The sequence below is a fragment of the Electrona antarctica genome (genome assembly GCF_951216825.1).
Source record: "Electrona antarctica genome assembly, chromosome: 2".
NCBI lineage: Eukaryota > Metazoa > Chordata > Actinopteri > Myctophiformes > Myctophidae > Electrona > Electrona antarctica.
The window spans coordinates 53,639,966-53,666,113 of NC_136807.1; the positions used below are offsets into that span (position 1 = coordinate 53,639,966).

At 43.2% G+C, this 26,148-nt stretch overlaps 2 protein-coding genes across 2 annotated transcripts in view; both read right to left on the reverse strand.

Moving 5' to 3' along the window:
- Positions 1-26,148, reverse strand: part of LOC306934163 (uncharacterized protein) — a gene marked incomplete at its 3' end in the record, with an annotated part of 363,058 nt that overhangs the window by 46,551 nt on the left and 290,359 nt on the right. The gene's annotated exons all lie outside the window — the stretch shown is intronic.
- On the reverse strand, positions 16,736-24,225 carry LOC306936691 (uncharacterized protein). Its single transcript, XM_079520296.1, has 3 exons — positions 23,796-24,225; positions 19,396-19,512; positions 16,736-18,213 (listed from the first exon to the last, which is right to left on the reverse strand). The coding sequence occupies exons 1-3, from the start codon at positions 24,088-24,090 to the stop codon at positions 17,102-17,104; spliced, it is 1,524 nt and encodes a 507-aa protein (XP_079376422.1). The 5' UTR covers positions 24,091-24,225; the 3' UTR covers positions 16,736-17,101.

A 26,148-nucleotide genomic window follows, 5' to 3' on the forward strand; every position in this document is an offset into this window, starting at 1 on the left:
TAGGCCACTGCCAAGCCAAGGTCTTGAACGTGTTTCCACACAGCCTGGCCCCAGTGGAAGCTACAGCCTTGCATCTTAGAAGCAGGAAACACCTTGTTTGCAGCCTTCCAAATTGCTGCCTCAAAGTCAGTGACCATATCAACGTTGCACAAGTTAAGGTTGTGATGTAAATTGATTCATTGATTGATTCATTGAATACTTATTAGGCAGCTAGAAATGTAAACAGTACAGTCAAACAGTCTAAGAGGATATCACAGGAAAAAAAGTCCTTGGTGTCTTATTTCCATGCAGGTCCTCCTGGGAATTCAATTCATAATCATGACAAAATTCAAATCATCACAAAAAAAAAAGACATGTACAGGTTGGGAAAAAAGGAAGGAAAGCGATCATTTCCTCTCCCTTTGGCCTGCTGAAAGGTGGATTTTTAGGACAGTCAAAATCTGTTGGAAATATTTTAGTTTGATGTGGCATCATAATTAAATACAATGTTGATATGGCATAGCCCAGTGGTTTTCAAGCAGTGGTCCTTGAGGGTGGTTCCAGCTGGATCCCAGTTAAACATAATGATGGAGAGTTGGTAACCAAATGGACCCCACTTGAGACGCTGAGAGTGTAAAATGAAACCAAATGGACTGTTATCTCTCCTAATGGTACCAACATCAATACAGCATGGGATTGTGGACAAAATCATATTTAACCACAACAAAATATTCTAACACAATTAAGGTTTGGGTCTGCAAGGCTAAATCTCATCAGCGAGTAGGCCTACCACAGACGGAAAACAGTCTAAGTCCAAATTCCATTCAATGTTTGTGTTTACACACTTTTGCCTTCAATGTTTGACTCTATGTCTGGACATACGAGGGGATAGTGCTGAATTCCGGTCCCATGTGCACATACACTTTCTCATATCCACGAACAGGCTATAGAGTGAGTCCCAGCCCCTTTCAGAATGACGAAACATCTATGGAAAAATGTATGGGAAATTCTCTTCCGGTGCCCTCGTCGGGGGCGGGTCTGCTACACTCTATTGACTAGTCCGAAATATAGTCTGTTTGCCAACTGCAGCCACACTAAATAAATCAGTTAACATGATTGAGGTTATGTTAAATTCTTTGAATAGCTGTTATTATGTAGTCTTCTACACCAGTGGTATTCATAGTGACACTCAAAACTGGTGTCACTTTGGTTTGGGGATTATACTGATGGAAATGATCTCCTAGCAAAATCTGCCGTGATTGCAAAAATTGATTGACTGAATATATTTAAAGGTACAGCCCTGTTGTTAAACTATTTCCTACCAGACCAACACCAAATTGATTTACTAGAAAAAGGCCTATCATTTGTCCCAACCCTGGACATCTACAAACAGCAAAGGAACAAATTAAAGAAGGACGTTTCCGACTATCACCGAAGACTTAACACTAGGATGTCTGAAAAAAAATCACTACTACTATGACGGCTAACGGTCAGGATGACCGTGTTTTTCGTGCTATTTGATTGGCCATTCTCTCCCCCACTCGTCTAATCTTCACACCTCTCTCTGCACCCGTTGACGGCTTGCCATTGTCTTCTAAATGTTACATTCCAACTAATTCAAGGCAGCAGTTTCAACTCGACAGGACAACTCAAGTTATTTTTTATTTCAGTTTACCAAACTATAATTATAGTGACGGTGTGAGCGCTATATTGAATACCCTTGCGCAGCAAACACTGTCCGACTTTGTATTGAGCCAATAAAATAGGCTACCACACGTTATTGTAACAGCCAGAGCCAGGCACATTGCTCAGAGTCAGACGAAATACGACATTAGTTATATATTGTCATTTTTATATAGAGGGGGGAACATCGATGTAATTAATATATATTTGATTGATTGTGCCAAAAAAAGGAAAGAGCCGTGCGTGCGTGCGTGCAAATCAGAAAAGTTTACAGACAAAGGAGTTGGGAGTTTGGGAGCGGCTAGCCTTCTATATAATTGTCAGGATCTGCCTTCTGTGTGTTGTGTAGTGTTCCTGAATCTTATTTTGAAGTGATGCTTTTGTGGTTCCTGTCCTCCTTTTGTAGTAGTTTCCTGCCTTGTCTCCTCTTCCCTGATTTTTGATTATTTGTTTCACCTGTGTCTTGTTTTCCCCAGCCAATCCTTGTGTTGATTTGATTTGAGTTCACCTGTGTCCTGTTAATCTTGTGCCTATTTAAGCCCTGTGTTTGGTTGTGTTCTCTGTTGGATTATTGTATTGTCACCCTGAGTTCCTAGTCTGTTATATGTTTGCTAGTGTTGCGCTACTGCAGGTCTTTGTTTGAATAAAGACTTCTAAGATCCCGACTTCCTTGCATTTGGGTCCTGCTTGAAAACCACCCCTGACAGAATAATCCAACCACGTCGGACCCAGCAGGAAGAGTTTTGTTTTTTATTTTTCAAGATGCCAGCAGTTTGGAGCAAGCCACTAGTAAGCCCAGGTCTGTCAGTGCTCACACCTGTGACACATGCCTGTACTCTGACATCTCTGACTCCTGCCCATGCCTTGCCTACCCAGGGGCTCCATGTTCCTCACCCTGAATGTTATGGAGGTTACCCTGAGACATGTGACTCTTTCCTTGCCCAGTGTTGGGCAGTTTTTGAGGACCAGGTATCTGCCTTCTCCAATGAACATTCCCGCCTGGCTTATGTGAGATACATGCTCACAGGAGAGGCCCTATCCTGGGCTATTGATGCATGGGTGGAGGAACAAGGGTTTTGCTCCAGCTACACCTCTTTCACAACAGAGCTGAGAAGAGTTTTTGGTTCTCCAGTGTCCAGTGTACCCGAGCCCGTGCTGCCCAGCACCACCGAGCCTGTGCTGCCCAGCGCCTCCGAGCCCGTGCTGCCCAGCGCCTCCGAGCCCGTGCTGCCCAGCGCCTCCGAGCCTGTGCTGCCCAGCGCCTCCGAGCCTGTGCTGCCCAGCGCCTCCGAGCCTGTGCTGCCCAGCGCCACCGAGCCCGTGCTGCCCAGCGCCACCGAGCCCGTGCTGCACAGCACCACCGAGCCCGTGCTGCCCAGCGCCTCCGAGCCCGTGACCATGCTGCCCAGCGTCCCCGTGCTGCCCAGCGTCCCCGCGCTGCCCAGCGTCACTGTGTCCAGTGCCGCTGACACTCTGCAGCCTTGCACTTCGTTGGCCCTCCCTACACCTGCCTGTTCCGTGAAGTTCCCAGATCCTGTCTGTAATGACTCCGTACCCGTCTACCCTGAGCCGACTCCAGCCCAAGACCCATTTGAGGGGTCTCGTTTGGTCGTGTTCAGGGGAATCCGTGGGACCTCCAGAAGGGGGCGTGAGCGCCAGGGTTTCCGATGCCGCCAACGCTCCCTGTTGCCCAGAGTCCTGGATGCTTCGCTGCCCAGCGCCTTGGAGTCCTTGCTACCCAGTGCCCAGTGTGTGTCACTGCCCAGTGTTCAAGAGGCTCCACTGCTGCCCAGCGCTACAGTGACTCTGCCCCCAGTTTTGCCTGAGATTGTGTTGGCTGTTCCTGCCAACATCCTGTCTGTCCCCGCTTTTAAGTCTGTGTCCTCGTCTGTCCCCGCCTATGTCCAGTCTGTGTCCTCGTATGTCCCCGCCTGTGTCCAGTCTGTGTCCTCATCTGTCCCCGCCTCTGTCCTGTCTTCGCCCTCGTCTGTCCCCGCCTGTGTCCAGTCTGTGTCCTCGTCTGTCCCCGCCTCTGTCCCGTCTGTGCCCTCGTCGGCTGCCCCCGCCTGTGTTCCACATGTTTACCCGGTCGGCGCCATCACCGACGTCGTGCCTGTATCCTCATCAACTTTCCTCGCCGATGCTCTGCCAGCGGACTATGCCGATGCCCGGCCAGACATCCTGTTGGCTGTCTCTGTTAACAGTCTGCCAGGAACCCTGTCCCTTTACCCTGCTGAAAACCCCGTTGAACATTCTGAACTGCCTCTGGTTGTCGCTGTTGAACCAAACCCAGTTTCCCCACAGCCACCAGACCCTTGTTCTGCCATTTCAGTGTCCACCCAGCCACCAGACCCTTGTTCTGCCATTTCAGTGTCCCCACATCCACCAGACCCTTGTTCTGCCATTTCAGTGTCCTCCCAGCCAACAGACCCTTGTTCTGCCCTCCCAGTGTCCCCACAGACACCGGAACCCTGTTCTGTCCTTCCAGTGTTCCCTCAGCCACCAGACTCCTGTTCTGTTCTCCCAGTGTCCCCTCAGCCTCCAGATTCCTGTTCTGACCTCCCAGTGTTTCCCCAGCTACCAGACCCTTGTTCTGTGCACCTATTGTCCCCACAGCCATCAGATTCTTGTTCTGCCCTCTCAGTGTCCCCCGAGCCACCAGACCCTTGCTCTGTCCTCCCAGTGTCCCCACTGACACTGGAACCCTGTCCTGTGCTTCCAGTGTCCCCACAGCCACCAGACTCATGTTCTGTCCTCCCAGTGTTTCCCCAGCCATGTGAGGCCTGTTGTGTTCTCCCAGTACCCCTTCAACCACCTGACCAATGTTCTTCTCCCCCTATGCCCCTGTCTCAGTGTCCGCTACCCCAGTCCCTGTCTCCATGTCCTCCTGAGCCTTTGACCCCATGCTCTACAGAACCATTATGTCCCAGCCCTCTTCAGCCTCTTTGCCCTAGACCCAGCACTGCTCATAGTCCCATTTCTAGCCCTGTCCCTGGCCACCTTTCTTCCCCAGGTTTGCAGCCTTTCTCCCCTGTGTCCCAGTATGCCAGCCCCTTTGTTCCCCAAGCTACTTCCTCTTGCCAGCCTCCTCTGTTCCGTTCTGAAATGTCCTGCCCTTTGGTGGAGGGTTCGCTTGGTCTGCCTACAGCTCTCCCTTTCTGTTTGTCTGCCTGTCTCCCTCTCTGTGTGTCTGCTAGTTTGTCTGCTAGTCTTTTAGTCCGTCTGTCTACCCCCCAGTCCTCCTGTCTACCCTCTAACCTTCGTTCCCGCCTGATGTTGTGTGAGATCACCTGTTTGTCCGCTTGCCTGCCTGTGTGTCAGTTACTCTGTTTGTCTGTTGGTTTGTCTGAGTTGATGCCTGTCTGCTTGTCTATGTGCCTATCTGCATGTCTGTCTGTATGTTTTCCCACTTGTCTTTCAATGTGATTCCGGTTGTATGGTTGTGCGTTTCGCTGTCTCTCTTTGTCTGTCCTGTGGAATGTCTGTAGCCTGCAGTGTTTTCCTGGTTCCTTGTAGTTTGTCTGCTTTTCACCTAGTTGTGTGATGCCTGTTTGGATGTCTTTGCCCTTGTGGGCGTCTTCTTGATTGCTTGTGTGCGTGATTCCTACTCAGTCTTGTCTCTTTTCTGCCCGTTTCTTGTCACCTTTTCCTTCCCAGTGTCCTCTGTCCTTCTCTTTGTTCTGTATTGGTCAGTCATCCCCAGCCCCTGGCTCTTTGCTCTAGTCCAGTTCTGTTTCCGCCCTGCCCCCTCTGTCTTGCCCTGTCCCTCCAGTTCAGTCCAGTCCCTCAGTGCAGTGCCCTGGTCCCTCCGCTTGACCACCTCCCGTTTGTTGTTTTTTTGGGGCGTCTGGGGATCCGCCCCTTTGAAGGGGGGTATTGTCAGGATCTGCCTTCTGTGTGTTGTGTAGTGTTCCTGAATCTTATTTTGAAGTGATGCTTTTGTGGTTCCTGTCCTCCTTTTGTAGTAGTTTCCTGCCTTGTCTCCTCTTCCCTGATTTTTGATTCTTTGTTTCACCTGTGTCTTGTTTTCCCCAGCCAATCCTTGTGTTGATTTGATTTGAGTTCACTGTGTCCTGTTAATCTTGTGCCTATTTAAGCCCTGTGTTTGGTTGTGTTCTCTGTTGGATTATTGTATTGTAACCCTGAGTTCCTAGTCTGTTATATGTTTGCTAGTGTTGCGCTACTGCAGGTCTTTGTTTGAATAAAGACTTCTAAGATCCCGACTTCCTTGCATTTGGGTCCTGCTTGAAAACCACCCCTGACAATAATGCTAGTCACGGCTAATTATTTATTAATTTAACAGTAAAATCCGGTGAAACACTTGTAAGTAAGGACTCTAAGGAGTAGAGCGTCTCTCACTCTCTATGCAGCATTGAGGGGGGGGGGGTCGTTTGTGGCTATTGTTTGCGCTTCAAAGGCAGAGTCTCACGGCTGTACAAAGTTGCTAATTAGACTGCACTCCCAACGCATGATCAATCAATCACAGTTCTAATAGGCCTACTTATACTGACTGAATTACATCTGAATAGCAAAGCAATATTGACCCCCCCCAACAACGATGATGATATGGCTACTGCTAGTTATACATTAGCATGTGAGAAATTATGACCTTATATAACCATTCAGCCATCTGGAGTAACCAAATTAGGAGGGGTTCAGTTCACATTTCTGCAGAAGTTTAAAACACACACACACACACACACACACACACACACACACACACACACACACACACACACACACACACACACACACACACACACACACACACACACACACACACTTTAATTCAGGAATATAAGGTTGAATGAATCTAGATTATATTAAGGATAAATGGGATAAATCATTCAGATTATACAAGGAAATGAGTGGAATCAGAGGTTTAAAGACATTTTCAACAATTTAAGATCTCCATTTTGGCAGGAATATGCTTGGAAGATGGAAACAATAATGTTTGTATTTGTAAGGTTTATTAAATGTATGAATTTACCTTGACATACTTAAAGGGGAATAGCACTCATTTTCGACATTTTACTGTGTCATAAATATATTTACATTGTGATTGTGCTATCATGCCTTGACTTAATTATACTTATATATTATTGTAGAAATTGTTGTTGTTGTTGTAAAGTTCTGAAAATAGACTAATAGGAACTATGTCACCATTAGTTCAGTAAAGTATATAAAAGAGCTCAAAGGCTACATCGGTAACACAGAACTACCCAGTCTCCACAACATCTACAACACTCGTTGTATGAAAAAAGCCCACATCATCATCAAAGACATCAGCCATCCCGCAAATACCCTGTTCAAACAACTCCCTTCCAAAAAACGCTACCAGAGCATCAAATCTCGCACCACCCGTCTCAGTAACAGTTTCTTCCCCCAGGCAGTCAGGCTGCTGAACAGCTGACCTTGAACTGTATTGCACTGTTTTGTCACCCACTTGCACTTTGTCTGTGTTTTTGTATTTTTCTTTGCACTATAGATGTTTGTCTATGTCCTGTGTATGTAAGACTGAAAATGCTCTGAGCAAAATGATTTTCATTGTATTTATACATATGACAAATAAACCTGAACCTGAACCTGAACCTGATATTCAGTCAGACAACTCACCCCGAAAGTGAAGACAACTCACCCCGAAAGTGGCCGAAAGTGAAGACATCTCACCCCCGAAAGTGAAGACATCTCACCCCTGGTGAGTTGTCCGGACGTTCGGGGTGAGTTGTCCTGACAACTCACCAAAAGTGGCAAAAGGGGTGAGTTGTCTTGTTACCGTCACGAGCATGTGCAGCAAAGGATGCTGCTGCCTGTTGCCACCTGGTGGAGGTGTGTAACTTTTTGATTGATTGATTGAAATATTTATTAACAGTTTGCAGAATTACAGTACATTTCAAGCACAAACTCAATACAAAGGCTGTTAACTGTGAGTGGACGACCCAATTAAGCATTACACTTGTTTACAAGAGGGTCCACCATTTTCAATTCATCAAAACATTTAGAGACGTACAAATAGACACTGCTATATAGACAAAGAACAGAACAGGAATTCATCATAATAGAGGTAAAAAGGGAAAAGAAACATATACAGTGATGGAAAAAAGGGAGGGGGGCGGTGGGGGGGGATTCAGATTTTACGGGGGCCAGTTTCGAATTGCAGCCATCCGTAGGAGCCCTTTGAGAGCGGTTTTGAAGGAGTCAAGGGATTTGCATGTCTTAATGACTGTTGGTAGGGCGTTCCACATTTTGGTGGCATAGGAGCGAAAATAATTTAGTCCCTTGTTTGTGCCGAATCTGGGTTGTACATGGTTCGTTGCACTCCCTCTGGTGTTGTGGGTGTGGACTTCGTTAACATTAAGGAAGTATCTAGACAGGTACATGGGTATCTTGGTGGTGTATCGAATCTTGTGGACCAGACCCATTGCAAGATGCTGTACTCTGTCGTCGACCCTAAGCCATTCCAGCCTTTCGAAGTGGGCAGGGGTGAGGCATAACCAGTATACCAGCATAATCCAGGTGGTTTTACGGCAGATATGACATATAACTTCAATTTAAAACTTGAAATCACTGACACATTTAATCATTTTTTAATCATTTCTTATTTTCTTCTTTCCATTTTTTTTTTTTTTACAAAATAGCGTAAATAGTTGATCTACAAGCTTACTGCACGTCACAAAGTGACATGTTGTAAGCTCTGTTGGGCAGAAACCGTTTAAAATGTTATAGCCTACATATTTTGTATATGTTGATTTTAAAGAAACAAAACAACTATGATGGCTGTTTATGCAGGACATTGATATTATGGAGTATGGAGCTATATTGTAGGCCTATAGCACATTTCAAACACAGGAAACAAATCAAAGATGCATAATAGACAAATCAAAATATGTTTTTATTGTACAAAACAAAACCAACTATGGTCGCTGAAAATATGACCCTTGTTTTTAATTGACATTAATTTACTATAGGCCTATACTTAAACATAATCTTCGGCAGAATTTTAGAATCCTAAAGTCTTATTATACATATTCCCTGTATATTTCCCTATGGTTATCGTGAAGAATGATGTTTATGCAATATTAAAATTGGCTAATGGGGGCGGGGATCTGCTTGTATTAATCGTTCAACTCACCAACATTGCAGCTGTAGGGCCAGCTTGAATAATTATCCCCTTTCAATCTGCAAAGCGTTTGTTTCATAAAAGTCCACAGTAGACATTTCTGTCTAGAAATTCTGTGTAGGTGATTTTGCTAAATGTTGGAATTTGGAAGCACTTGATTTATTTGTGCAAATTCAAAACAGGTATGCAGGACCGATCAGTGACTTTCGACGAGCACTTCCAAACTCCAACACGGCACAGAATTCCTTGACAGAAATCTTGTGCCACATTGTGACTGGCATCAGTGTTCAAATGCCCTAATAGTTGGTCTTCTATTCTGTTGTCAAGCGCTCTCTCTCTCTCTCTCTCTCATTTCCTGTGGACAGAAGTTTTTTAAGCCTGTTAAAAAACATGAGAAATATCCCATAGACTACAGTACAAGTCGGCCATAGAACCCATGACCAAAATGAGCATTTTTAAAACGAAATGTGAGACGCCAGTAGGGATGGAGCTCGAAACGCAATACCGGAACAAACTCCATAAAAACCCTATCAATAAGCTTTGGGCTTATCAAGCCTGTTATCGACCATATCGGCCAATGACATGTTTAAACAATCAAGACAAGCGGCAATCAAGAAATAAATCTAATCACCCATGCTGGGACAAACACGTTGTTTAAGTGTATTGAATATTGATACCTGCCAAGTGCCAACCAGCACTGCCTGGGTAAACAAAATTACATTTTAAAGTGACGGTACAAACATTAATATTGAGGAAACTGTTAACTGGTTGTTTTCAAGTAAGGTCAATTGCCTTGTCTGTTAGAAAGGTAGGCCTACTGTATTTGAACGCTGTAGTAAAATGTAGTGCAAATTATATTCAACTCCCCACCATTTTGGCATCCATTCCACCGTCCATCACCAAGATTGTCCTTCATGTCGGCGTTAATGACAGACCGTCCGTCGAGACGCGTAAAAACTTCAATCCATTCTCGACCTCCTACTCAGCTGTGGTAAACAAATCTTTATATCAGGTCCAATTCCACCGCTGCGCGCTGGGGAGAGCCGTTTCAGTAGGCTGCTGGACTTGCACTACTGGCTTCAGGCTGTCTGCTCATCGTGCAACATAACATACATCCACAATTTTCACTTATTTTGGTCTCGCCATGCATTTTACAGCCGCGATGGCTTGCATCCAAGCACACTTGGAAATCACTCACTATCTTTCCATCTACAGCGCACCCTAGACATCCATGCCTGACTTTGGGTCCCACACACAAACTGGTCAGACGGAAACATGGCTTCCGGTCATTCCACTGGATCCACTTCCCTTTTTTGGGCCATGCCTGCCCCCCTGTGGCCTAACGGTGACATGACACTGTGCTCAACACTAGTAACGTCTGTCCATATTACTGTGGCTCCGCAGCATATACCTGTCCGGATTACAAACAGAACCAATACAGCTATTTTAGAGACAGGGATGACAAATGCATTATCTGCACGCACCCCATCAGATAACAGTAACAACTTTATCACTCCACACATTCTCAGTATTCAAGCTACCCCCCTTTCACAGGCCACACCAGTTTCAATAGGCCTGTTAAATGTCAGATCCCTGGTGTTGAAGTCTTTTATTTGTAGAGATTTTATTCAAGCAAATAATTTAGATATATTTTTTATAACTGAGTCTTGGCTGTGTCCAGGCGATTTGGCAACTCTAAATGACACTTGTCCCCCCAACTTCATGAGCTTTAACCATCCCAGACTCTCTGGCCGTGCTGGAGGCCTAGCTATAATTTATAGGGAAAATTTTAAAGGGGCTATTGTCAACTTTGGCACTTTTTCCTCTTTTGAGGTTTTTAGTATTCTACTCAAAGGCAAATCACCCATTTTATTTGTTTTAATTTATAGACCCCCAAAACTCACTGGTTTCCTAGATGAATTTGCTGAGCTCCTATCCGCTATTGTGACTCAATATGACCGTATCTGCATCCTAGGTGATTTTAATATACATGTTTGTTGTCCGTCATCAGCTATTGTCACTGATTTTATTACACTCTATGAATCTTTTAATTTAGTACAGCATATTACTGGGTCCACACATAAAAAAGGTCATACCCTTGATTTAGTTCTCTCCCATGGTCTCCCTCTGTACAACATTAACGTTGTAGAGTTCCCCCCCTCAGATCATAAAGTCATCCTCTTCCAGTCTTTACTCCCTTCTCCTCCTCCCATGCCATCTATGTCCTATCGCTCACGGTCCTTTAAACCCAATGCCAACCACCTCTTCCAACAGGCCTTTCCAGTTGTTGCCTCCCCTTCCTCACCTACTGCTCAGCTCTCAGCAAATGATCTGGTTAATGATTTCAACAGTACCTGTACTCAAATCCTCGATTCCATTGCCCCGTTTAAAATGAAACATGTAAAACCTAAGTCAAATCTGTGGGAAAACGAACAAACCAAGGACATTAAAAAACACTGTAGAAAGGCAGAAAGGAAATGGAAAAAAGATAAGCTTGTATCCTCACACAACAACCTCAGAGAGCTGATGAACAAATATCAGTCAGCCGTTAAGGCTGCGAGAACTGACTATTTCTCCAAACTAATTTCCGCCCACTCTCATAACTCCAGGATTATGTTTCAAGCTATACAATCAGTTATAAATCCACCACCCAGTCAACCTAGTCTAGAAGCTTCTCCAGAACAGTGTGAGGCATTCCTGCAACACTTCGTTGGCAAGATCGAAGGGATTCGACAGCATCTGCCTGCAGTACAGACAGTTTCTGGAGTTTGTCCGGTACCGCCCTCTCAACTAACCTCATTCAACCCAATTACATTAATCACACTCATGGAAACTATCACACACATGAATTCTTCATCATGCCCTCTTGACATAATTCCCACCAAGTTTCTGAAGGAGAACATAATGACTGTGGCCCCTTCTATCATGTCTATTATAAATTGTTCTCTGTCAACTGGCATATTCCCCTCGAATTTTAAAAATGCGTTGGTCCAACCTCTTCTAAAAAACCCATCATTGGACCCCTTAGTTTTAAACAATTTTAGACCAATCTCTAAACTACCGTTTTTATCAAAGATCTTAGAAAAAACTGTATCCACTCAATTGATTAATTTTATTAATCTTAATTCTGCTTTTGAAACGTTTCAGTCTGGTTTTAGGGCCTTGCACAGCACGGAAACAGCACTTTTAAAAGTTACGAACGACCTTCTTTTAAATGCAGACTCCGGTGACTGTTCAATTTTATTCCTTTTAGACCTGAGCTCTGCTTTTGACACGGTCGATCATGCCATTTTAATTGAACGCCTGAAGAACCTGGTCGGCATAAACGATGTCGCATTAGAGTGGTTCCGATCCTACCTAACAGACAGAAGCTTCACAATTGTGATTGGGGAAGCCTCCTCATCACGAGCTCCTTTTAAATGTGGCGTTCCACAAGGTTCTATCCTTGGTCCACTACTTTTTACGATTTATATGTTGCCAATTGGCAACATCATTAGGAACCATGGAATACAATTTCATAGCTACGCGGATGATACCCAGCTGTATATCCCCCTTAAACCTGGTGTTACAGGAAACATACCACGCCTTCTTAAATGTCTCTCTGACATAAAGAGTTGGATGTCTCAGAATTTTCTGCAATTAAATGAATCCAAATCAGAAATAATCTTATTTGGCCCCCCAAACTCAACCCACTCATTTCACTCAGAACTTGGCACCCTATCCACAAACATCACACACTCAGCCCGCAACCTAGGTGTTTTCTTCGATCCAGATATTTCCTTCAACACCCAAGTCACCAAAGTAGTCCAGTCATGTTACCATCAGATCAGAAACATCGCTAAAATCAAACATTTTTTGTCACATGCAGACCTGGAAACCGTCATACACGCATTCATATCTTCACGACTGGATTACTGCAATTCAATATACTCTGGTATGAGCAAAAAATATATATCTCGCCTCCAGATGGTGCAGAACTCTGTGGCTCGCCTTCTCACCAACACAAGAAAACGTGAGCATATCACACCTATTTTAGCTACCCTTCACTGGCTCCCTGTGAGCTACAGAATTGATTTTAAGATTTTATTGATTACTTTTAAAGCTCTACATGGTCTAGCTCCCATTTATATAGCAGACTTGCTGAAACCCCATAACCCTGTACGCTGCCTCAGATCTGCGGATAAGGCCCTCCTAGTTCCTCTAGCAACACGTCTGGTCACTCGGGGTGACCGGGCCTTTGCGGCTCGGGCACCTTTGCTTTGGAACTCCCTACCACTGGCTCTTAGGTTAGCAGAATCAGTGTCTTCTTTTAAAACGCTTTTAAAAACACATCTATATGCCAAATGTTTTTCCTAATATTGTTTTTAATTGTTTTATTGACCTGTTATTTTCTTCATATTTTATTGTTTCTGATGTCTTGATGTTTTGTTGTTTTGATGTTTTTATGATTCCTGTTTTATAACCTGTCTGTAAAGCACTTTGTAACTATATGTTTGGAAAGGTGCTATACAAATAAAATTCATTCATTCATATTGTTTGGTTAAATAAACGTATGCATTTTCTGTTCATAAAAAGCTGAAGATACATGGAGATTTTATCGTAATTATTACAGTGCAAGACAGTACTATTCATAATATAAAACTATTCATCACTTGTTGCACAAATTAATGTTTGTTTTAATGATAGGCAAAAATATGTTTTAACTTCTAGCTGTCATCTTCATTTAATTTTAGATGGTGGTCAGCCACAAACTCACAGTCACTCACAACTGGCCAATAAAGAAGAGATACTGGTTCTGTTCAGAATTTATTGTTGACCTCACGTCTTTACACAAACTAATAGAACAAGCGCAATAGAGCGTTACAGTCCCGCCCCCTTTAATGACGACGCCAGACCCAGGAAATAATACCCAATGCATACATTTCAAAAAGTAGCGTTTAAGCGTCAAAGCCAACTCGAGTTGTGACAAATCATGACAACCACAATGTTTTGGACCAAGCAAATAATTACAAAGGAGAAAATAGTGTTAATAAGTGTTCTAACCTCCCGTTTTTTCCTTCTTTCTAATTATTTGTTCGGCCCAAAAAGTTGTGTTTGTTGTCATGCCGTGCTATGAGCTTGTAGATCTGCTATTTTTCAATAGCTAAAGTATAACATAATGCTTAAAACACCAAAAGGGGTTCCCGCCCAAAATGGGTTAACCACTAGACCAAAGGGATATCCCTATGGACCAAGGGAGATATGAGGCTTTTGAGGATATCAAGTCGAGGCTCTGATACACTCTGCTAGATATGGTTATCCAGGGTTTGATGTCAGTGTTGTGATCTTCATACAGTATATGGAGATGGCCATATATGGAGCATGTCACAAGGCGTGATGTCACGATGTGTGATGTCACAAGGTGTGATGGACTGACAACCATATATGGAGATGGCCATATATGGAGCGTGTCACAAGGCGTTATGTCACAAGGTGTGATGGACTGACAAACATAATATGGAGGCGGCCATATATGGAGTGTGTCACGAGGTGTGATGGACTCACACCCATATATGGAGGCGTGGCCTGACTGACTGACGGGATATACAGATTTTCATAGTAAACTCAACAAGCTCATAGATCAACAATTTTTTTGAAAAGTCATGAAAACGTGTTCAAATCTTTGAATATAGATTCATCAGGAAACATTTAAAATGAATAAATATTTGCTTCTGGGGGAAGGGTACCTCTAGAAGAAATGTAAACTAAAAAATATACATTTTCGAACAAGAGATCTAGCGCAAGGACCACTACAGAGGGGAAATCAGCTGAAATTGGTATGGAACGTTTATTTTTTTTTATTTTTTTCCAGTGATGGATGGATAGTGGATACATGTCTACGAATTAAAAACAGCTTGTGCGGAACTCTCCTTTAATGTCGTTAAGCTTAGACTTTACTACTTATGTGCATATAAATCTATGTGCATTTGGACTAAAGTGTTTGACACAAAACTGCAGCTAAAGGTTTCCCCCCGCTGTCCCCATGTGTCTTTTTAGATTACCATTGTTATAAAAGCCTTTGTTGCAAACTTTGCAAGTGAATAGATTCTCCCCTGTAATAATCCTCATGTGTCTTCTTAGATTACCATTGTCACAAAAGCCTTTTTTACAAACTGTACAAGTGACTGGATGATTTCCCCCTGTATGAGTTCTCATGTGTCTTTTTAGATTACCATTGTCGCGAAAGCCTTTGCTACAAAGTGTACAAGTGAATGGATTTTCCCCTGTATGAGTTTGCATGTGTTTTTTTTTAAATTTCCCCTTCGATTAAACATTTTTCCACAGACTGTACAACTAAAACTTGTCTTATCGGTGTGAATTATCATGTGCTTCTTCAGATTTACCTTGCTATTCAAACATTTCCCACATACTGTACATAGCCTACTGTACAAATAAAACTTGTCTTCCCTGTGCGACTCTGCATGGGATGAGTTTCTTTCGATGGTTTCAGGTCCTGGGACATCTTGTTGCTCAAAGACAATCTCTGTCCTTCCACATGTTGTGTCTTGTGTGATTCCAGTGTGTTTAAAGGAGACTGATCTACACTGGGCTCCCACTCATCACTATCTTCAGTGATGTCAGATTCAGAACAGTGTGAAGAGAGGAGCTGGTCATCACTAGCTGGTTGTGATGGTACACAGTCCTCTAAAGCAGCTTGTGTTTTCATGTGTTCAGTTGAGGTGCTGGCTACAGGCTCTGTGTATCTGTTCTCACCATCATCATCTTCACTTTTCACTGCTAGTAATGTCAGCATTAATGTGACACTTGGTGGTGAAAGCCAACCAAATGCTATGTTTGTGCTCAGATGGACCCAGCCAGCCAGCCAGGGGCCCAGGGACACACAATGCTCCGCAATGGAGTGGTTTCAACACTCAAAACTAAATAAATGTGTTAATCCGTACGCTACAGCAGTAGGATGGCATTCTTCACTAGCCTCGCGTAGCCAGACGAATCTGCCATTGCAAAAAATAAATATAATTCATGCAGTGGTATTGTATTAAAGGTCTATTCATAGTCCAGTTTTCGGTGAAGAGGTGACCGAAAACTACAACATGACGTCACGCCATGGTGGTCACCGCTCACACAACACATCTCTCTGTTTTTACTAAACACCGTTTCGGTGGTCACCTCTTCACCGAAAACTGAACTATGAATAGGCCTTAACTCTTCACAGCCCAAAATAGTGAGCGGTTATTTTCACATATAGGACTCTGTCGTCAACGCTGTCAGCTGCTCTTGTGCAATGCATGTCACTCGTCGTGTGCACCGTTTTGTTTACTCCCTGAGTTCCTGCTTGCGCATAGTGTGTGCAGAGTTGACGGCCAAGGTGATCGAGGGGAAAGGCTTCCGTGAGCCTATGGCACTTCTCGAATCATCCTCTCTGTGCACAAGCAGGATGTAAAAACCGCACACACGGCGAGACGTGCACTAGCCTAGAGCAACACACACACACACACACACACACACACACACACACACACACACACACACACACACACACACACACACACACACACAGTACGTTCCCTCTACCATTTGGAAAACATCTGATCTTTTTGAGTGGTTCAACCAGTCCTATAGACAGCTGTGTCTCCCTGGCTGGCTGGCTGGCTGTACGAAAATGGCGTTTGGTTGATTTTCACCACGGGTCAAGCTGGAATGACCCCGAGTGAGCGAGTGGGAGTGGCTGAGATTTCGGGTATTGGAATTTGGCTTTAGGGTCATAGTTCAGCATTGGTGAACTATGACCCGGCAGTGATAGGCACTAGCTAATGGGAGGACAGATCCACCCTGTGTTTACTCCACTGGGCGGGGTTTCATTCAGTGATCCAGCAGCACTCCAAATGCAAGGCAGACGATCCAGAGCAAAAACAACACATGCACTCGGATTTCAATAAATGTAAACCTCTTTATTTGTGGTGAATGGCCTGAATACCTAGCACTGTTTACCCCATCCGGATAGCTTAGGTTAAAACAAAACAAAACAAAACCAATAAAAATCATCAGGAAGTTATGCACAACTTTCACACAAGGGCTCATAGGACACTGGAAACAGGTGGATACAGGGGGATTATACTGATGGCCATGCCCTCTGGTTCAACTAGTTATTTCCCCTTGCTGTATGAGTCCTCATGTGTCTTTTTAGGGTACTCAACTGACCAAAGGCTTTGATACAAACATTACAAGTGAAGGGCTTTTCTCCGGTATGAGTCACATGTGTCTTTTTAGAGCACTCAACACACCAAAGGCTTTGCTACAAACATTACAAGTGAAGGGCTTTTATCCGGTATGAGTTCTCATGTGTTTTTTTAGATTACTCAAATCACCAAAGGCTTTTCTACAAACATTACAAGTGAAGGGCTTTTCTCCGGTATGAGTCCTCATGTGCGTTTTTAGAGCACTCAACACACCAAAGGCTTTTCTACAAACAGTACAAGTGAAGGGCTTTTCTCCGGTATGAGTTCTCATGTGTTTTTTTAGACTACTCAACAAAGCAAAGGCTTTGCTACAAACATTACAAGTGAAGGGCTTTTCTCCGGTATGAGTTCTCATGTGTGTTTTTAGAGTACTCAACTGACCAAAGGCTTTGCTACAAACTTTACAAGTGAAGGGCTTTTCTCCGGTATGAGTTCTCATGTGTTTTTTTAGAGTACTCAACTGACCAAAGGCTTTGCTACAAACTTTACAAGTGAAGGGCTTTTCTCCAGTATGAGTTCTCATGTGTGTTTTTAGATTACTCAAGTCGCCAAAGGCTTTGCTACAAACTTTACAAGAGAAGGGCTTTTTTCCTGTATGAGTCAGCATGTGTCTTTTTAGACTTCCCTCATGATTAAACATTTTGTAACACACTGCACAACTAAAACCTTTCTTCCCTGTGCTACTCTGCATGGAGTGAGTTTCTATCGATGGTTTCAGGTCCCGGGACATATTGCTCATAGGCAATCTCTGTCCTTCCACATGTTGTGTCTTGTGTGACTTCAGTGTGTTTAAAGGTGACTGATCTACACTGGGCTGCCACTCATCACTGTCTTCAGTGATGTCAGATTCAGAACAGTGTGAAGAGAGGAGCTGCTCATCACTAGCTGGTTGTGATGGTCCACAGTCCTCTACATCAGCTTGTGTTTCCATGTGTTCAGTTGAGGTGCTGGCTACAGGCTCTGTGTCTCTGTTCTCACCATCATCATCATCTTCACGTTTCACTGCTAGTAATGTCAGCATTGGCCTATCAATCTCTTCTGGTCTTTGAAGTAGCTCCTCCTGCTCATCTTTAATGTGTGGAGGCTCTGGTTCCTCCTGGACCAGACTGGAGCTACTCTCTTCAGAGGAAACGTCCTCTTTACACACAGGGAGGTGCAGGACGTCTAGGGAAAACACAGGGAGGTGCAGGGAGTCTAGGGAAAAGACAGGGAGGTGCAGGGAAAAGACAATGAGAAACGGTAAAAGTTTGATTTTCTTTTCATGCAGTGTTTCCTCTGTTACATGAAAAGCTAGTGCACACAGTAGTGCTCAGGTGCAGTTCTCAACAATGGAAAACAAAGTATTCACATCGGTTAAAAAAGCTCAGCTGTTTTTATTGCCCTCTAAATTCCCTAATGAATGATGTTAACACTGATGGACCAGATTACTGATGTTTTAACAAAACCCTAGTCCGATTCATGGTACATTCAGATTGATCTAATACGATTAATGGTACATTCAGATTGATCTAGTCAGATTATTGGTACATTCAGATTGATCCAGGAGTCACGCATAGATGCAAATCACATTGTTAATGTTAAAACCAATTACCGATTCATCGGTTCATCTTCACATCCTTAGTACCGACACACTTTCACCCCTGATGATAGCTCCACAAGAGATCAGAATAAAATACATATTTCTGCCATAATCCTTAGACTCACCCCTTCAGACTCAATTTTAGCCGTAGCACATGACTAGTCTTTATGACCATGCAGGGGTATGCAGAGGTTAAAATGTAATTGCGAATTCAGTGAGCGATTACTATAGAAGCCTGCCTGGCTTGTCTGTCTGTCTGTCACGCTGTAACACCACCTGCCCGCCACCAGAGGGTGCAACTTTATCACACACAAAAATAACACGCACGCACGCGCACACGCACGCACACACACACACACACACACACACAGTAGAAAACTTTAAAGAATCTTTAAAAAAAAAAACTTAAAGACTTGAATCTTTAAAAAAAAAAAAAAAAAAAGAGAAAACAAGGGTCTGTGTGTGTGTCAGACTGCCACAACAGCTGCGTTCGCTTCCCGCGTTCACGCGTCTTACTTGTTTAGAATAGCATGTTATTTAGACATATGCTGGGTTCATTTGTTGACCTGGCATCCTACAGTTTGTCTAGTTTCAATGTACAGATTATTTATTGTGTGATATTAGTGTTTAGATTTAGACTTATGCTAGGTTCATGGTTTACCTACAGTATGATGCTAGATCACTGAGATACTACACTGTCTCTATACATTTGATGAATGTGCTTACCTTGCTTACTGTAAGTTGCTCTGGACAAAGAGCATCTGCTAAATGCCTAAATAGTAAAGCTTGAAACTTACTGAGATCTATGTGGTCTTCAGGTTCCTGTTTAAGGTGGTCTTCAGGTTCCTGTTTAATAGAAACAGTGGTGTCTGGAGGACTGATCTTCACCTGCAGACTGGACTCCACACACTGGTCTGGAATGAAGGAATACAATAAGGACTTTAACAATGAGGACTTTGATGTGACATGGATGAGGACTTTATGATGGGACACGAATAATGGCTTCAATTAGGGATGTTAAACGACTCATATTTGGCGAGTCGGCGTGTCGTGGCCATTTACAGACGTGTCGATCTATTTTACTCTTTTACTTTTTCAATCAGTTGACAGGAGAGCACAGTATTGGTGCAAAACTGTGTGGGGGTCCCCGGAACTTCCAGACCCACAGGAGGGCCTGCCCAGGGTGGCAGGCCGGTTCCGGCGAGCCGCCCCGCGTCCGAAATGGTCGAGAAATGACAGAGTTACCGGCTGGCGGTCCCCGGGTGTCACTGTACTGTACTGTACTGTACTGTACTGTACTGTACTGTACTGTACTGTACTGTACTGTACTGTACTGTACTGCACCACCCGAAATCATCATATATACAGTTAATATGTGACACTTGGTGGTGAAACCCAACCAAACACTATTTTCCTGCTCGGATGGACACAGCCAGCCAGCCAGGGACACACAAAGCTCTGCAATGGACTCAAATGAACACTCAAAACTAAATACATGTGTTAATCTGTACGCGACAGCAGTAGGATGGCACTCTTCACTAGTCTCGCGTAGCCAGACGAACCTGCCATTGCAAAAACATAAAAAATAAAATGGGCAGTGGTATTGTCTGCGAGGCTTTCTCCACCAAGTGTCACATTGCGCAGCCAGCCCCAGTTATGTTGCAAACAGATCATGATACGCATCGTCTAGTAGTCGGCGTGTTGTTAGCTGAGGAAGGCCAACCAGGCCGAAACGCGTACGTTGTTCACTCTCGTCAGAGGTAAATAAAATCATGCAAAAAGGACACGTAATGATTGTTGGCATCAATTAACACTAGGATGTCTGAAAAAAATGCACTACTAATATGACGGCTAACGGTCAGGCTGACCGGTGTTTTTCGTACTATTTGATTGGCCATTGTCTCCCCCACTGTCTAATGATCTTCACACCTCTCTCTGCACCCGTTGACGGCTTGCCATTGTCTTCTAAATGTTACATTCCAACGAATTCAAGGCAGCAGTTTCAACTAGACAGGACAACTCAAAGTTATTTTTTATTTCAGTTTACCAAACTATAATTATAGTGACGGTGTGAGCGCTTTATTGAATACCCTTGCGCAGCAAACACTGTCCGACTTTGTATTGAGCCAATACAATAGGCTACCACACGTTATTGCCAGAGCCAGGCACATTGCTCAGACGAAATACGACATTAGTTATATATTGTCATTTTATATAGAGGGGGAAACATCGATGTAATTAATATATATTTGATTGATTGTGCCAAAAAAAGGAAAGAGCTGTGCGTGCGTGCGTGCAAATCAGAAAAGTTTAGGCTACAGACAAAGGAGTTGGGAGTTTGGGAGCGGCTAGCCTTCTAATGCTGCGCACATATTAGCCTATATATATTTTAAAAATACCCAGCCTAATTTTTGGGAAGGCTAAGCCTGGCCTAGCCTTACATACCCGCCGCCTATGATCGATGTCATTTATATATATTTGATTTATTGTGCCAGCAGAAAGGTCCGTAGCAGCAGCACGGTTTATATATACACCATAGGATAGATCAAGTCATGTGACGCATCACCGCCACAAATAGTGCTACAGCGTTATCTAAAATGCACTTCCGCATACCTCACCGTCAGTTACTTGGATATTTTCTCCCTCTCCACGAGAGAGGGAGAGAGAGAGAGGGAGAGAGAAAAAAAGAGAGCCGTGATGCGTGAAAATCAGTTCCACTGGTCGCGTGCAGAAAAGTTTACAGACGAAGGACGGACAGAACTGTTCTTCTTACTGACAAAACATTTAGAAGTTCGGGACGTCTATCGGGTTGGACTGATTTCAAACACTGTCATTTTTATTTGGCATCGCGCTGATTCGCGCATCGGCGAACATTCTCGCTCCAAGGAAATGTCGGTCGGGTCAAACAGACCATGCTATAAACTTTATTATTCCAGGATAATTGATTCATTTTTATCATCGCCACCTTACATAATTATGCTATAAAGATGGCGTGTATAGTCAACATGTATTTATATCTATTGAGCTATGCGTTTGGTTGAAACAATACGCCAGTCAGTCAATACACCATATTTCACCATATTTTTGATGCGCTGATATATGAAATGAATATGCGCGACATAGTCACAATGCTATAAACTTTATTATTCCAACATAATTATGCTAAAGATGGCGTGTATAGTCAACATGTATTTATATCTATTGAGCTATGCGCTTGGTGGAAACAATACCACACACCATATTTCTTTTTCCGTTTCGAGAAATAAAGTCAGACATCGTTATTTCTGCAAACCGCATATAACAAATATAACATCTAAAACAACATTTAGTTTATGTAAGTTTGTAATGTAAGTTTGCCTACATGTGGAAGGCTAGTTGGAATGCAAATGACACATTAGCTTGAACAATGCCCGTCTCCAGCCGGGAGGGAGGTGTGAAAAGCACTGCTTGTGGGGGAGAAAGGGTGAGGGCTCTAAGAGCGGTCCCACGGACCGAAAAAGAGCAGACATTTTAGTAGAATTATGTCTAAAATCATATTTCCAAAACGTTTCAGATGAAAAAAAAAACAGAGCTGGTTTGAATCGAACATTTAGAAAAAGTCATGCAAGGGGAACTTTCTCAGGACTTCATGGGCAAAGAAAATCCACTTCAAAATTTCAAAATCGGTCAGCCTGACCGCTCCGACGCGCTAGTGTTAAATAAACGCTGTGTGGCTTTTGGGCGTCAGCTGACAAAATAACATATCCTTCAACATTCTCCAAGACACATGGAGGCTCTCTACATGTACTCAAACGAGCATTACAGCACGTGATCAGTTCGCACCGCGAGTCTAAAACTTTCAATGTTATTGTTGTGCGCTGATTCCTTATTACTTGTGGCCGGATGGTAACCACAAGGTTGCCAGTTCCAACCCGGGCTCCCCCAGAGTTAGTGTTGCAGTGTCCTTGAGCAAGACACTGGTTGGTGCCTTGCATGGTTTCTGCCGCCATCAGTGTGTGAATGTGTGTGTGTGAATGGGTGAATGTAATGCACAATCTTATGTAAAGCGCCTTGGATAAAGGCGCTATATAAATGCAACATTTACCATTTAGGATGATAAGAGCATCCCTCACATCACACAAGTGTGATTGTTTTCATTAAGTTTGCTTTTATTGTGAAAAGGATAGAAAAATAAGTAATTGGCTTCAGGCAACACCTTTAGATCAAATCCATTTTTGTTCCCAGTGAGGGGCGCTCTTATCATCATACATCATTATACATCACATTCCGTGCTCAACCAATGAAATCATCACTAATGTCATTCCGGCCAATCACTTTTGGCATTGTCACTTTTCTACCCTCACATTTATCTTCAATATGTACTTTGCTCAGCCAATCAAATCATCGCTATGGGGTGATCAGCCAATCACAAGCCAATGTTTGTGTTCACACAAACCATGAAAGCTGGGCATAGGAAGGGTGTGTGTCCCTCGAATCCACGCAATGTTCTTTTCTATGGCCAAAATAAACTACTACTACACAATCTGCACGCAGTGTCTGTTACATTGTCGTCAACTAAGAACACTGTCGGACGTCATGATGTAGTTGACTAGCCCCTCTCGGCACCCCCGTGAAGTTTCTGACATTTGGATGTTCACGTCTTTACGGAGGGTCCCTTTGCATCTATTCCACGCGAAATGGGGCTGGCTAGCTGAGACAGAGCAGATCAGAGGCAGGAACGTAGGGACGCGCAGCTAGCCAGCCCCGGTGCTGGAGGCGGTACAATGGGATGTCAATTAGGAAGTCAAGGACGTAAGGAAGAGAGAATTTCACAGCAGCCAAAACGGTCAAACAAAGATTAAAAATACTTAAACGGCTTCTGCGCCAAATGAAAATTCGCTGAGGTTTCCGTTGTCTCCTATAGCAGACATACTCTTTTGAAACATCTCACCACCACCCAAAGGCCGCAGCACGACCTTTTCCGACGGTATGTATTTCACGTGGGATAGATGCAAAGGGACCCTCCGTAAAGACGTAAACATCCAAATGTCAGAAACTTTACGGGGGTCCCGAGAGGGGCTAGTAGTTGACTTACTTTACTCTTGTTAGATTAGAATTAATAGGTGATTTAAAACAGTTGAAAAAAAACTCATGAGAATCGCCCACCAAACACACGCACACACACACGCACGCACGAAATGTAACCATGTTTACCAACCTGCTCTGTGTAGTCTGAGGTGTGGCTGTAGCATCACGTCCAGCAGTTTGTTCTGTTTCTCCAGGAGAGTTGCTAGTGTCTCCATCTCTGTCTGGAAGAGGTTGTACATGAACTCTCCCACCGCGCTGAGGCGCTCCAACACATACACTCTGACATTAAGCGTCACACTACAAACATCAACACCACGCTGTTTGTCCAAAACACACAATATCTCCTCTCCCACCGACGTCATGTGTTCATTTATCTTCAGCCGTACAAACTCCATTTGACTCCTTTTACCTCCTTTAGGAGACATTTTCAAATGTGTAAAGCTCTCGGTTCCTGTAATATACTAATAATGTGTAAAATGTGTCTTTTCTTACGTCGAGGATCACAAACAAAGAGGTTCCACAACTTTCCACTTCGCCGATTCCGCCATTACGGTTGAAAATAAAACCACACACATTTACTTCCGTGTCAACGTGTCACGAGCATGCGCAGCAAAGGATGCAGCTGCTGCTGCTTTTCGCCACCTGGTGGAGGAGGTGTGTAACTGTTACTGAATACAAGGATGGTGATTGATGATTTTAATTATTTATAGGAATAATAACCCCTTAGGCCTATGTCTTTTTCGAGAAGGTCCTAGACACAATACGATGTTATATACACTTTAACAACAAAGGAATAGAAACAAATAACACAAAAACTACAACAACCAAATCAACCAAACATTAACAAATAGGCCTATAGGCCTACAAATCATTGGGTTATAACTGGCACAAGTGTGAGAGAGTATATTTCTTTTAAAATAAAATTAATCAAATAAAGTCCTCATATCTCTGTATACAAATTGCATTATCTTCATTCTTTCTTTCTTTCTTTTTTTCCCAACCCAGGTTCATGTTATTAGAGCAATTTAAAGTATATATATATATATATATATATATATATATATATATATATATATTTATTTTTTTAACCTTTATTTAATCAGTAAAAACACATTGAGACTGCGTCTCTTTTACAAGTGGGAACTGGCCAAGAGGCAGAAATAAAATTGCACTTCAATACCACATCGTCAATGTTACATTTTGGACCAGCAAATACAACATCCAGAAACCATATTACAGTACCTATGAATACTTACTTTCATTTTAGAGATTTAAGCTATTTTTGACAGGGCATTCGAACAAGTGGCTAAATGTTTTTTGTTTTTGTTTTTTTGTTATTGTCCTACCACAGGGGTTCTCAACGTTTTTGGCCGGGGACGCCCCAAAATAATTTGACGACCCCCAGATTGTTCGCGACCCACGGGTTGAGAACCCCTGTCCTACCAGACCCCAGGAAATTACATCTGGCCACAAAGCATCATGAGATCTACTGAATGTGAAGGGGAATATCAATCAATCTTTATTTCAGACCCAGGAGGATCCATATCACAAACAATACAATATAACAGTAAATATACTAGGATACTAGCGGGATGCCATACTGTGTGTCGTAGGCTCAATATGTCAGTTTGTCACCTCCCCTTCCACATTCAATACACAAATGAGGCAAAACAAGAAGTCAGGCTTAACAGTATGAGCGTTTTTACTCGAGTAAAGGAGCTAAACTCACATGACTTGATCATTGCAATGGAAACCCCAGTTTGACTCACAGAGCCGTTGTAGCCTCCTGGAGTTCCTTTTATACTCCCCAAATGCCCTACAGCTTGTTCTTCTTTCGTGTATCATCAGATGGCTCTGACAAATGACCCTGCCCCCCTAGGGAGTGTCACCGGACATGTTCCATAAACTCTGCACTTTATAATTATACTTCTTGCACGGTGTTGTATTTGTGTTGTTGTTATTTTTGTTATATGTGAAAAAAGGAATGAGAAATGCACACACGCAATGTCAATACAAATTCCAAAATGGCAAAAAAACATATCTGAATCTGAATGGCCAACTCAGTGTCATGCCGCCATATGCATGCCCTCGTCTCCGGTACAGTAAAGTATGATGATGATGATGATATATTGTCACACATGATGTCACTAAAACGTTTATTATACGGAATGTTTAACACATTCACTGCGATCCACGCTAAACATGACTTTTTTCCCCATTGTCTTTCACTGCGGAACACGCTAAACTCTCTGTAAGCGCCCTCGATTGATGAAAGAATGACAAAGTTGGGTGGTCTCGACGGGTGTGTTTATTTGATCCAACACCGTGAAAACTATAAAACAAAATAAAATACAATATAAGTTACAATATAATCAAATCATTGTATAGTTTCACTAATAAAGGCTGTGCAGTAAATTCATCACTTTAGTTTGTACAACAATAAAATGGTTAATTTATGGTCAATCATACTGCAGTGATATAAC